General features: G+C 40.7%; 1 protein-coding gene and 1 pseudogene across 1 annotated transcript in view; one reads left to right on the top strand and one right to left on the bottom strand.

The window, feature by feature from the left end:
* SHC4 (SHC adaptor protein 4) overlaps positions 1 to 14,382 on the top strand; it is a 134,267-nt gene that overhangs the window by 41,662 nt on the left and 78,223 nt on the right. Inside the window, exon 2 of the mRNA XM_055538021.1 lies at positions 5,502 to 5,572. Within this exon, the coding sequence (XP_055393996.1) occupies positions 5,502 to 5,572 (71 nt within the window). The remainder of the gene's footprint in view (positions 1 to 5,501; positions 5,573 to 14,382) is intronic.
* On the bottom strand, positions 8,580 to 9,612 carry LOC129621499 (hypoxanthine-guanine phosphoribosyltransferase-like; annotated as a pseudogene).

Here is a 14,382-nt window from a genome sequence, read left to right on the forward strand (position 1 = left end):
GTGTTTGAAGCTCAGACAGTACAAAAATATTATGACTGCCCTGGGGCAAGAAGGGAGTGCGTGAGCTGGAATCTAGGTGAGCCATCTGTCAGGTGCTGAATGGAAAGGTTGTCTGAGCGCTGTCACGTTCTTACCACCCCGATACTTTGAATAAAGGTCTTCAGTGTCCTCTCCCCATCACAGGGTCAGGTATTAGGGTGTGTCTTCTGTCTCAGGTGCCACATCCTGCTGGCCCCGGAAGAGCTTGGATTCATGCCTACTCTTACCACGGGGCCCCCAGGTGGGTCACCTTCTTTCCCACCTGGGAAGACCAAAGGAAGAGGCAGAGGGGGCAGCTGGATTACCTCCTCTCTTTTCAATTTTCCTGTCCCACAAGGTTCACACACAGGTTCCCAGAAATGGACTGCGGCCTCCAGAATAAGCCCTGATTCAGTCTCACTGAATAAGTGAAACTGAGCCAGCCGCTTCCCATTAATAGGGCTTAATTTCTTCATCTATTAAATGGAATTAACCATGACTAACTCATAGAAAGAAAAGATAAATCATCTCTTTCATGGTTGTCCTGTCCTCATGGGGCTAGGTTTCTTGAGAACAGAGACTGTGTCTTTGTAGACCTACACTTAATACATGAATGAGAGGTAGGATTAGTTTATACTGACACCAACAAACTAAACTCCTGCTCCCTCAGGCCTGGACATTCAGCCACTTTCCGCTTGTTCAGTCAGGTACCTAAACACAGATACTGACAGTCTTTTTATGCACCATGCCCTCCCTGCTTCTTCACAGCGATGGTTTCTGAGAAATGGACTGACTGAGTCAATGGGAGGACCAGGTGCATCTGGGCTTCAGAGTCATTGTGGGAAATAAAGCGGGCATTGATTTTCTCCCTTCACGTTGCCCTGAGTGCCTTCCACCCCACATGCCCGGGGTGGATGGGGAATGTGCTCGTCGTCACGATCATCTCAGACCGTGACTCACGTTTCCCGCAGCGAGGCTGGCAGAAGGTGTGCCGTTGCTGACAGACAAGTATGTGAAGCAAAACAGAGGTTTCAGTGAAGGGGGGTTTTGGAAACAACTCCTGGGCTGCCTTAGAAGGACGGGGCTGAGGTGGTTATCGCCATGAAGTGTGATTAAAAACAAAACCTTACATTTATATATAGCTATGGATAAAATAGATAGCTAGGGAGAACCTACTGTATGGCACAGGGAACTTTATTCAGTGCTCTGTGGTGACCTAAATGGGAAAGAAATCCAAAAAAGAGGGGCTAGATGTATATGTATAGCTGGCTCACTTTACTGCACAGCAGAAGCTAATACAACATTGTAAAGCAACTTCAGTTCAGTTCAGATGCTCACTCGTGTCCAACTCTTTGCGACCCCACGAACTGCAGCACGCCAGGCTAAACTGCAATTAAAAAGGAAGAACAAAGCTTGGAAGATTCCCTCTCTCTCTGTCATCCTCTCCTACTCTCCACTAAAAACCTCTTCCCTTGTTAACCAGAATCCCACGGTCGGTGACTCACGTCACTGGGCTGAGAACTGCGCCATTTGACACCTTCCCTCACTGAGCTGTTGAGGCTTAGAGCATCTCTGCCCCAGCTTACATGCTTTGCCTCGTTTCCCCCTCCCGTCAGCTTTATCACTCAGGGTTTTCCCCACGCCTGGAACACCTGGGGAGTCAGGCCCTTTCTCCCCACCTTCCCCTCAAGTCTCTTTCTGAGACCTCGGTTCTGCTATACTCCTTGCTCATCCTCCAGGATGGAGAGAACAAACAGTCAGAAATTCACCTCCCTCTGCTCATTGTAAACTACTGTTGGAGCTGAACAGTAGAAGCCTCTTTCACTCTTTCATCCAGTATTTATTGGGTACCTTCTGTGGTGCAGGCACTGTCCTGGGTGTTGGGAATTCCATGGTGATCATGGTCCTTGCTCTTATGATGCTTACAGTCAAAGGAATGAAGACAGGTAATAAGCAAGGTAACAAGTAAACTTGATTATTCGTGGCATGATGACAAATGGGGGGGCTGTGATGAAGGGTGCTAGGAAGGGTCTCTGAGGCAGTGACATTTGAATTAAAACCTGAAGGATAGAAAGGAGTCAGTCTTACAGAGCAGTGGGGAGGATCTAGGCAGAGCTAGCAATGGGACAGCTAGTGCAAAGGCCCTGTGTTTGGAAAGAGTTGGCTGTATTTGAGGAATGGAAGGAAGGCCAGTGTGGCAGCAAAGTGCACAGGAGCAGGTGACAGAGCCAGAAAACACAGGGCTTAGGTGTCAATACCAGAGCGCCCATGAAGAATGTGAGGAACAGGAATCTGGCTGAGAATGGCCGGGCAATTGTCTTGACCAGCAAATCTCCCCTACACGAGGCTCTAGACAACACTTGGTGCACTGACCTGCTCTTAGGATGCGAAATGTACAGAATTCGCTGAGAAATACTCCAAGAGTGTCTGGAGAGGCACCCCCAGCTCCCGCCATCTTTCCACAAGCAGAAGGAGGCTGGAAGGCTTCCAGGGGAAAGCTAAACAGGAAGCAGATCATTTCCAAGGAGCCGACAGATCACTTTCAATCAGACCGCTTGGCTCTCATCGCATTTCCGAGCTCATTCTCAGAGAAAAACACTCTCCCTCATCAACTGAGGCTCTGCTAAGAGGATCGCTCCCACTGCCTCACCGGGCAGAGCTACACGGGCGACTGCTAAGCCTGCTCCCTAGGCTTAATGCCTCTCCATGATTCCAGAATCCAGTTTTTAACTCTCAACTTGCTGTTTCCTGGATACCCTACCAGCGTCATTCAGTGAACAGGTCCCAAACCACCTCATCTTCCCTTTTGCTGGCTTTCTTCTTTCTGTTAATGGAATCACTGTTCCCCCTGCTACCCTTGCTGGAAACGTGTGAGTCATCCTTGACTCATCCTTCTCTCTTATTCTCTAGATCAAATCAACTGCCGGATCGTGTAGTATCTATTTCCGAGATGTCACTTGAATCTGTCCCTTCCTTCCCACCATCCCTCCTCAGGGTGAGCTTTTGTTACTTCTCAAGAGAAGCATCCTGACTTACTCCCTTGCTACTGACCCACCTTCCTACTGCTGCTGACGTTAGGCTTCTCAAACACAGAGTAATCCCGCCACTCTTTACGCCAGCCTAACACAGCTCCCACTTTTGCCACATTAAATATAACGAACTGTCTTTTAGCTTTATGAGCGTCGGTGCCTTTTCCAATACTCCATGTTCAAGCTAGATTTACTCCTTCCTGGTGTAGGACATGACTTTTTCTTTCCTTGAATCCTCTGAATAAATGAGGTTGCAAAAAGTAGAATTTTCTTATGTTATTAAGCTTTGGGTTTATCTGCATTTATATGCTTATTTTGGAGAAGACAATGGCACCCCACTCCAGGACTCTTGCCTGGAAAATCCCATGAACGGAGAAGCCTGGTAGGCTGCAGTCCATGGGGTCGCTAAGAGTCAGACACGACTGAGTGACTTCACTTTGACTTCTCACTTTCATGCGTTGGAGAAGGAAATGGCAACCCACTCCAGTGTTCTTGCCTGGAGAATCCCAGGGACGGGGGAGCCTGGTGGGCTGCCGTCTATGGGGTCACACAGAGCTGGAAATGACTGAAGTGATTTAGCGGCAGCAGAATACTTGATATTTGTGTATTATTTGTCTCACATTTAGTTTTGCTTCCTTTAATATTTGAGCATACATATGTACCATGCGCTGCTCTTAGAACACCTTCAGTTCAGTTCAGTTCAGTCGCTCAGTCGTGTCCGACTCTTTGCGACCCCATGAATTGCAGCATGCCAGGCCTCCCTGTCCGTCACCATCTCCCGGAGTTCACTCAAACTCACATCCATCGAGTCAGTGATGCCATTCACCTATCTCATCCTCTGTCGTCCCCTTTTCCTCCTGCCCCCAATCTCTCCCATCATCAGAGTCTTTTCCAATGAGTCAACTCCTCACATGAGGTGGCCAAAGTACTGGAGTTTCAGCTTTAGCATCATTCCTTCCAAAGAACACCCAGGACTGATCTCCTTTAGAATTGACTGGGTGGATCTCCTTGCAGTCCAAGGGACTCTCACGAGTCTTCTCCAACACCACAGTTCAAAAGCATCAATTCTTCAGCACTCAGCTTTCTTCACAGTCCAACTCTCACATCCATACATGACCACTGGAAAAACCATAGCCTTGACTAGATGGACCTTTGTTGGCAAAGTAATGTCTCTGCTTTTGAATATGCTGTCTAAGTTGGTCATAACTTTTCTTCCAAGGAGTAAGTGTCTTTTAATTTCATGGCTGCAATCACCATTTGCAGTGATTTTGGAGCCCCAGAAAATAAAGTCTGACACTGTTTCCACTGTTTCCCCATCTATTTCTCATGAAGTGATGGGACCAGATGCCATGATCTTAAGTTTTCTGAATGTTGAGCTTTAAGTCAACTTTTTCACTCTCCTCTTTCACTCTCATCAAGAGGCTTTTTCCTCTTCACTTTCTGCCATAAGGATGGTGTCATCTGCATATCTGAGGTTATTGATATTTCTCCTGGCAATCTTGATTCCAGGTTGTGCTTCTTCCAGTCCAGCGTTTCTCATGATGTACTCTGCATAGAAGTTAACTAAGCAGGGTGACAATTTACAGCCTTGACATACTCCTTTTCCTATTTGGAACCAGTCTGTTGTTCCATGTCCATTTCTAACTGTTGCTTCCTGACCTGCATACAAATTTCTCAAGAGGCAGGTCAGGTGGTCTGGTATTCCCATCTCTTTCAGAATTGTCCACAGTTTATTGTGATCCACACAGTCAAAGGCTTTGGCACAGTCAATAAAGCAGAAACAGATGTTTTTATGGAACTCTCTTGCTTTTTCCATGATCCAGCAGATGTTGGCAATTTGATCTCTGGTTCCTCTGCCTTTTCTAAAACCAGCTTGAACATCTGGAAGTTCACGGTTCACATATTGCTGAAGCCTGGCTTGGAGAATTTTGAGCATTACTTTCCTAGCGTGTGAGATGAGTGCAATTATGCGGTAGTTTGAGCATTCTTTGGCATTGCCTTTCTTTGGGATTGGAACACCTTAGGAAATAATTAAATAATTAAACTCTCACAGTAGTTGTAGCCCTATGTTGCTAGTGCCAAAACTGAGATGCAGAGAAGTTGAGTAACTTGCTGAAGCTCCATAACTAATAACTGGCAGAGCCAGGATTCCAGTTCACACAGGCTGGCCCCAGAGCCCAAGCTCTCATATCCCTGAGCACACATTTGTCAGGGATGACAGCCGTTTTCCTGATACCATATTAATAGTTTGGATTAGCTGATGTTTTGTAACTGAACTGAAGCTTAAGGTATGTGTCCATTAATGGTCAGAAATATCAATGGTAGGCTGAATGTGCAAATGTAATTTGGTATTAGGAACTGATTTAGGTGTTTCCCAGGAAATCACCTCTGATGCTGAGAACTATTTTTGTTTCATTTTTCCTACTTGTTCTTCTTTTTTTTCTCTTATTCCAGTACATGGGCTGTATTGAAGTGCTGCAATCAATGAGATCACTGGATTTTGGAATGAGAACCCAAGTTACAAGGTAAGAGAACAAAAATCTGACAAGCTTGGAGGACTATAGTCTAAAGTCACAAGAGTTTCTCCCTGCAGGAGTTTCATACAAGGCTTCAAAGGCACTGTGGGTTTTTATTCGTAAGGCTGAAAGGTCGAACAAAGCCCAGTGACCTTGTGAGTGGTTCTGACTCATCATGTGAAGGATTTCTTAATTGTGCAGCAGAGCATCTGCATTTCATAGGAGAACTGATAAGATGATGCAGTCAAAGAAATAGCTGCTTTCCCAGATACTAGAAGTATTTAAAATAATATCTAGAAATAGGACATTACAGGATCTCAGACCTGTTGAGGAAGTCTCTGAAAGTAACAGGAAAAAACTTTTCAAATCAGTAAGCCCAAGCCCGTCCCATTTATGGCATCCCTGACACAAGAAGCTGTCTATTCCTTGTCTGGGTCTCTTTCTTCCACGTACAGTGAGCTGGATGGAAGAGTTGAACCAGTGGAGCCTTACCCAGAGTGGCCCCAGGAAGCTTAGGGAAAGAACCAGAGTTATTATTACACAGAGTGCAAGTCAGAAGCGGAAGCACAAGGTATGGTTCGTTAAGGCCAAATTCAAAGCAGGCATGGAAAGGGGAATAACTGAGTGCTGAGACTGGTAACTGGGAAAATCACGAGGTGAGGGGCATGAAGTGAGAAGACTGGATTGATATGAATCAATATGATTCAGAATGAAGACTTGGGCATCTGTGGTGTGTGGTGCCAATGGGCAATCCTCAGTGCCTGTCTGCTTCCATGGTTGCTGGTCACCATTTCCATTATGAAGGGAGGATAACTTTTCTTGATGCTCGTCCCATGGAATTTGAGTCCTGGAAAAATAGTCCTCTTAACCAAAAGATTTGGGGAAAGGAATCATATGCTCTTTAGGAGAGTCACAATATTAAAGACCCTGAGAAGTCCTGTGCTGTAGTTTAAAAAGTGTTAAGTTCATCAAGATTCTCTAAATTTATTTGGCCCCAGAATTCTATTTTTATGTAACATAAATAAATACTCCATGTATCTTTGGAGTTCCATGAAATGAACTTTAATAAAGGCTATTGTAGACTTTCTTGTTTACAATGCATTCAAATCTATCTTTCCAAACTTCTCACTGATATTTGGTACTCCCTCAGGAATTAAACAGATGAAGTCCCACTCATCCACCCTGTATTCTTGGTGCCTATTTCAGTTCTTGGCACCTGGAAGAGGCTCAATGGATATTTATGGAATAAATGCATGGCTCCACCTGACTGGTTTCCAGGATTTGGAAATGGCTATATTTTTCCTTTTCTTTTACAGTATTAGACCCTTCAACTATCCTTTAAATAAGGATATCCTTTAAGTAAGAGGTTTCTAGATTACTTCCTACCCTTTTAACCCTAATTTGGGCACATTTCAGGTTTTATTTCATTCTGATGATGCTTAATCTGGAGAAAGCCCTTCTCCAATCCTGAGGAAGTTACAGATGGGAGGAAGAGGGTCACCACTCCAGAAGCTTGGTCTAGGGACACAGTACAAAGGAATGCCACTGTCCATACCTGAGGATGACTTTTTTTCTGTTCTTTCCCTCATCCATTCATTCATTGACTTATTCTCCTTCACTCAAATATTTATGGAGTGTTCATTAAGTGCCAAAAACTTTTCAAGAATTAAGGACACAGGCACCTCTGATCTTTTAGAACTTACATCATAGCTGGGGAAACAAACTATGGCAAGGAAGCAAATAAATATACAATATACTTTCAGGCAGTAATTAGTGCCATTACTATAATAATGAAGCAGGGTAAGAGGATAGAGATGTATGGGTGGGCTTTTAATTTATTTTTCTAGTTATAAATATACTGTATATTTATTTAGAACACTTAGAAAATACAGATAAATATGAAAAAGAAAATCACTCATAATCTCCCCTCGAAATAATGTCTACTAGCATTTTCTGCTTTGGAATAATACCCTTCTGATCTTTTCTTTATTACATGAGCTTACAATGATTTTTGCAGACAATCCGAAGAATATTTGATTCTGTTTCTCCCATGTTGACCATTTTTCCTGTTGCTAAATATTCACAAGCATTTTTAAATTGTGGTGCAATATGTATAACGTAAAGTTTACCACTTTAACAGTTTTTAAGTATACAGTTCAGTGTGTTAAGTAAGTTCATGTCATGCAACTGTCACCATCCTTCCCCAGAAGTTTTCCATCTTCTTAAATTGCAACTTTGTACATTAGATAATAACCCTCCATTCTCTCCTCCCCCAGCCCTGGCAACCACAGCTGTACTTTCTGTCTCTATGAATACGACAGCTATGCGTACCTCAGATAGATAGAGTTATATAGTATTTGTCCTTTTGTGACTGGTTTATTTCACGTAGCTTAATGGCTTCAAGGTTTAGAACTAGGTCAAACAAGATAAATATTCTGAAGGCTTTAGATGCCGATTGCTAGGTTGTTCTGCAGAAGAACTGTAATAGTTGGTATCCTTCCTCCCTGTCACGTATCTGTTCTTTTGTTACCATCTTTTATTTTTGTTGTATTTAAAATTTTAAAAAATTTTATATCGGAGTATAGTTGACTTAACAATGTTGTGTTAGTTTCAGATGTACAGCCGAGTGATTTAGTTATACATATATCTATTCTTTTTCAGATCTTTCCCCCTTATCGTTTATTATAGAGTACTGAGGAGAGTTCTCTGTTGATTTTTTTTTTTTTCCTTTAAAGAGATAGCCTTTATTTGAAGGATTTTTACACTGAAGAATTAAAAAAGTGGTAGGTTTTTGGAACTTACTGACCTGTATTGAAAAGGAACTGTTGACAAAGATTCACCAGAAATAATCTGAATAAGCAAGAAAATATAGTTAATACTACTGAAACCTACTAAAAAAGTTCCAGGACATATGGTGTCTCTGACATAACAATACTTCTAAGTGCTGTCATGGATACGAAACTGACTGCTTGTTACTTTTCTAAATACACAGTGGTATAGTTAACAATATTTAATCACGTCTGTTCTTTCCTGAAAATATAAAAATTAAAATACCAATTAAAAAACTAATATATTCTTCTCTTTAAAAGTTTCTTACAGATACAATTTCCATATTTTCAGTCAATAGTGGTGTGGTTTAAGAGCTATTTCATTCACAAGTCAAACAACAATCTACCCAAAGGGAACTGATAGTCTTTAGGCTCATAGTGCAAATGAAGAGTTCGGGAATGCAGCAACTGACATTTCTAAAATACAAAACAGATCAAATTCTTAGGAGATACATGCAATAAGCTCTATTAAGCAGCTGGCCACAGAACGAGAACATTGGATCATGTCACTGGTGATTTCAATGGGACGCCAGGTAGTTCCAAACTCAACTCGAACTTTCATCTTAGGCTTTGTATTTTGCTTTTCCAGTTTCACTAATGACACACACGTGATTCAAGTCCCTGAAGTATTCATTATAGTCAAGGGCATATCCCACAACAAACGTGTCTGGAATTTCAAATCCAACAAAGTCTGGTCTATATCTAACACTTCGAGGGGGTCCTTTTCACCAGCAAGCTCTCAACCTTGACCATCTTTGGTTTATGCTTCTTGACCAAGGAAAGCAAAGTCTGCATTGTCTTCCCAGTGTCAATTATATCTTCGACAATCAAGACATTCTTTCCAGTTAAAGTTGAGAGATCATCTCCACCAATTACTTTTATCTCGCCTGTTGACTGGTCGTTACAGTAGCTCTTCAGTCTGATAAAATCTACAGTCATAGGAATGGATTTGTCACTATTTCTGTTCAGTGCTTTGATGTAATCCAACAGGTTGGCAAAGAACTTATAGCCCACCTTGAGCACACAGAGGGCCACAATGTGATGGCCACCCATCTCCTTCGTCACATCTCGAGCCAGTCATTCGGTCCTGTCCATAATTAGTCCATGAGGAATAAACACCTTCTGCAAATCCTCAGCATAATGATTGGGTTTACAAAATAAATCTAGGTCATAACCTGGTTCATCTTTGCTAATCACCACACTGGGGCTGTGGGCCGCCATAATGTAGCCGGCTGGCACACAGGCTGAAGGCAGTCTGGGGCTGATTATTTTATATATATCAGTGTGTGTATGTTAATCCCAACCTCCTAATTCCTATCTTTAAAAAATATTTATGAATTTGTAAGTCTATATTGTCCTATTGTTTAATAAATGGCAAAAGACTATTTTTTTCTCTACCATGAAGATTCAGTTTATGAATAATATATAGATCCAAGGGAAGGTGGCTAGTATCTGGATATTGTTTCTTGTAGATGTGTCGATAATTCCTTGTAGATTCTGGCATTGTAGATTGTGTTTTGGGGAGATTTGTGGAAGCTTGAGAGTGGCTTACTTTCCATAAAACCTTTAGTTTCCACCCTACTTCACAAATATTTACTCCTTCCTTCTCTCAATTTTTCTTTATCTTCTCTCCTTTCTTCTTTCAACTTATATATATTTTCACATTCAGCCACTATTCAAGTTGCTGTATTATCAATTGTTTTGGATGTTATTAATACATAACTGTTGAATCAGGTTCAAATTGTTTAAAATTTCAAGGTCACATAGTCACTGAGTTTCATGTAGCTCATAATCCTACTTAATCTAAGAAAAAAAAGTTCAATGGACCAGGCAGAATTCTAAAAGAAAGAACTTCATTTTGTGTGACCACAGCTGTGTGTGTGTGCTTAGTCGCTCAGTCATGTCCAGCTCTTTGCGACCCCATGGACTGCAGCCCACCAGGCTCCTCTGTCCATAGACTTTTCCAGGCAAGAATACTGGTGTGGGTTTCCATTCTCTTCCAGGGTGTCTTCCCCACCCAAGGATAGAACCCTGGTTTCCTGCATTATAGGCAGATTCTTTCCTGCCTGAGCCATGCCCACAGTTATCTCCTGACATTTACCATCAAGCAGAAGATTAATCCGGTGTGGAAGCTGATAAGCTGGTGTAGCTAATTGCTGCTCTGGATACAAACAGATGTATTCAGTCTGATGTCCTGTCCATGTTAATTCATCTTCCCATCTCTATACTAGCTGGTACACTGTTCCAGTTAATAGAGAGACAGCAGTATGAAGTTCTGGAATAAAGGAGGATCCATGGTTAACAAACATTTGGGTCAGCCGTTGAAACGGAAGAGAAAAATGGAGTCAATTCTTATCTTTATGAGGGATCTTTCTACCAATTGTTTGGGGGTTGAATTCACAGGACCTCTGGAACACAGAAAATACTCACAGAAGAGAAAAAGAGAAGGAAAGACAAGGAGGCCATATACTATGTTGGCAGTTCCAGATTATAATCTTTTCAAGGCTCTTAGCAGGCTTCTCTGACTTCTGATTTAGTCACTGGGGAGCCCTTCCAATGGCTTTTACTATTGTTCCTCCACAAATTCTCACCCAGACATTTAACCACTTGACTGATTTAGGACCAGATCTTAATTTTTAATAATCTAGTTTATGCAAAAGGGCAAAGAAGGAGGTTGTTCCTAATAGAAAAGAGAAACAAGGTGATTAGGAAAACAAAGACTCACAGTGATAGTTTGCCTTCAAGAGTCTGGAAAACAATGTCAAAAGGAAATAAGAGAAGGGGAAAATGAAAACCTTACTAAGGATGACATAGTCATTCCTCTCTTTAACAAAAACGTTCTCATCATAATTTTTATTTTGGGGGGAGGGATTCAAAAAATTTAGGATTATCTCATTTAATCTCCAATAAAAACTCTCATTCTAGGAACTTCCCTGGTGGTACAGCAGCTAGGACTCTATGCTTTGACTGAAGAGGGCTTGGGTTTAATCCCTGGTCTGGGAACTAAGATCCCACCTGTCACATGGCATAGCTTGCTGCCCCCTCCACAAAAAAAAAAAAAACAAAAAAAAAAACCCAAAAAACCTTCCATTCTACTAATGAGGAAATGAAATTTAGATTAAGTTGCCCAAAGTCATACAATGAATAGGCACAAAGGTGGAACTTTAGCTTAGCAGTACAAGAGTCAAGAAACTTTGCTCTTTGCTGCTATTTTAGTATGTCATGATAGTTACATGGTATTTTCCCCTTTAATTTACTTATTGTAGAGAAGTTCATTAATAGATTTTATAATATGGAACAATCATTGAATTCCTGCTATAAATTCTTCTTAATTTTCATATCATCATAGGTAGTAGTTACATACACATTGTTAGTATTTTATTTCAAATTTTTGCATCCTTATAATAAGTGAGTGTTCTTTTTGAACTATACTCACGAAGTTTTGGTTTCAGGAATAGGTTAGACTAATACAAATGATTTCAGAACGTGTCCATATTTTCTGTGTACTGCAGCACTTTAAACAATATTGGAATTATCCACTACTTAAAAAGTCTTTGGTACTAGCCCAAACAACTCTCTGGACCTGTTAGAGTGTTACCTCCATTGTCAAATATTCTTTTTTTTATTAGTCTTTTCAAATTTTTTATCCTTTGGTAAAATAATTTGGATAATTTTAAGTTGGGTATTTTACTTAGATTTTTCAAATTTATCACAAAATGTTGGCCACAGTATTTGTATCTAATTTTTAAATAGCCTATATATATGTGATTATGCTTTCTTCTACATTTCTAATCTGTGTGTGATCTTTTTAAATCAGATTTGCCGGAGGTTTGTTTATACTATTGCTCTTTTGAAAGAACCAGGTTTGGTTTTATTATTCAAATCTACTTGATTTTTTGTTTTCTAATTCATTTATTTCCCCTCTAGCTTTAGTATATCTTTCCTCCTTTTTAAGTCTATTTTATGCTGTTCTTTCTTTAATTTCTTAAGATTATTCTTTCATAATTTCTTTATTTTTATTTTTTTATCCAGTTTTACTAAGATATAATTGACATATAACACTGTGTAAGTTTACAATGTACAACAAAATGATTTGACTTATATATATCATGAAATAATTGTCAATAAATTTAGTGAACACCATCATCTCATATAAATACAAGGTTGATTAAAGAAACAGAAAAAAATGTTTTTCCTTGCCATGAGACCTCTTAGGATTTACTCTCTTAACAACTTTCATATATAATGTATGACAGTGTTATTTAACATATTGTAAATTACTTCCCAAGTACTTATTTATCAACTGAAAGTTTATACCTTTTGACTGCCTTCATCCAATTATCCTTTCCTCCACTTCTGGCCTTTGGTAATCACAAATCTGATTTTTTTTTTAATGAGTTTTTGTTTGTTTTGGCCGTATAACTGACCTACAACATCATGTTAATTCCTGGCGTATACCAGGATAGCACAGTGTTGTATGACATAGTGATTTGGTATTTCTATACATTTCAAAACGATCACCATGATAAGTCTAATGACCATTCATTGTGATTTTTAAAACAAAACAAAACAAAAAATCCTAATTTCATCTGAAGCGCACATACACACAAAAAATTATCTCACAAAAACCTAAAGCTCACTCCCTCCCTTGCATAAGCATTCACATCATGCAAAGAAGAAAAAAAATCTTCCCTCTCCCACTAAGGATGCCTTCTTCTTTGTGTCTGGGTGAGAACCTGCCTCTGATATGGAAGAAGGAATAAATTATACGTCAGGGTAAACCCAATAAGTGAAGCTGGTGGAACAGGGCTTGGTTTTCAACCCTGAAGATCAGAACTTCATAGGAAACATGGAGGGACTATTTAGTTCATCCACACAGGACAGAATTTGTCCCAAGGACAGGGCATACTGTTGGTGGGAGGGCCCTCCAGATCATTGTCTTACTACACTGTCCTCCTCCTGTATTTATTGCTTTACATATGTAACTCATACTTGGCAATAAATTCAGCCAGTCTAAGTACAAAGCACCCAGCATAGGATCTGTCCATGCCAGGCTCCAGGAGAGCTGGGAAACAGTGTTTTGTGGTGGGTTTTTGCCTCATTCCTGTGGTGGCCACCCCTGGGGGAAGGAAAAGGAGGTGTTAGAGGGTGGGTGGTGAGTGCTTCCTTTTGGGGTCCTGTCTTTAATTCATTTTCCCTAGCTGATCATAAGGGGTTTATTTATCTGCCACATTCCATTCCATGGGGTACAAGACCCAGAGTAGTATTTTTTTGGAACTACTGTCAATGGTAAGCAGGCTATATAATGAGTGATTGGTACTAAGTAAAGCAGCAAGGAAGTAGAGATCATAATTCAGAGGATGTTGTAATTGGACTAATTTCCTGTTTATAATGTTATTGCTCCTGAGCACTGATTCTGCAAATTTAATTCACTGTCTTAAAATTTTGATTCTTTGGCTTCAGCAGGACATTAAAGGCACTTTTTCAGAGATAAATGTATACTTGTGTGTGTGTGAGCAACCATTACAGGCAAAGCAGAGCCAAAATGCAGCTGAAATGAACATTTACCTGTGCATGAGGTTTGTAAGCAATGTGAATGTCAGGAGGGAGAGTATTCTGTAGAGGTCAGATACCTGCATGCTGGGTGGCTAAACTGAGGTATCTGTTTGTTTGAAGACAGAATGGCATTTATTTAATTTTCCTGAGGAATGTATGAATGAGATTGATTATAGCTATGCATGGATAACCATGTGTACATCTGTGTAAAATTTGGAGTTATTTCCAGCATCTGGTATGTGAGTTTGTGTTAACTTGTGAGGAGACTATGCAGTGAGGAGTGGGACTGCAGCCCACATGGCACTCAAAGTAAAGACTCCAGAGCGGGGATAAAGAGTTTATTAATTTGCCAGACCAGGGGACACCCCCCAGTGAAGACATTTACTGAGAACAGTGGCAAGGAGAAAAACATCAAGAGTGTTAAAGTTTTAGTTC

This window comes from Bubalus kerabau, chromosome 10 (genome assembly GCF_029407905.1).
Source record: "Bubalus kerabau isolate K-KA32 ecotype Philippines breed swamp buffalo chromosome 10, PCC_UOA_SB_1v2, whole genome shotgun sequence".
In the NCBI taxonomy this organism is placed as follows: domain Eukaryota; kingdom Metazoa; phylum Chordata; class Mammalia; order Artiodactyla; family Bovidae; genus Bubalus; species Bubalus kerabau.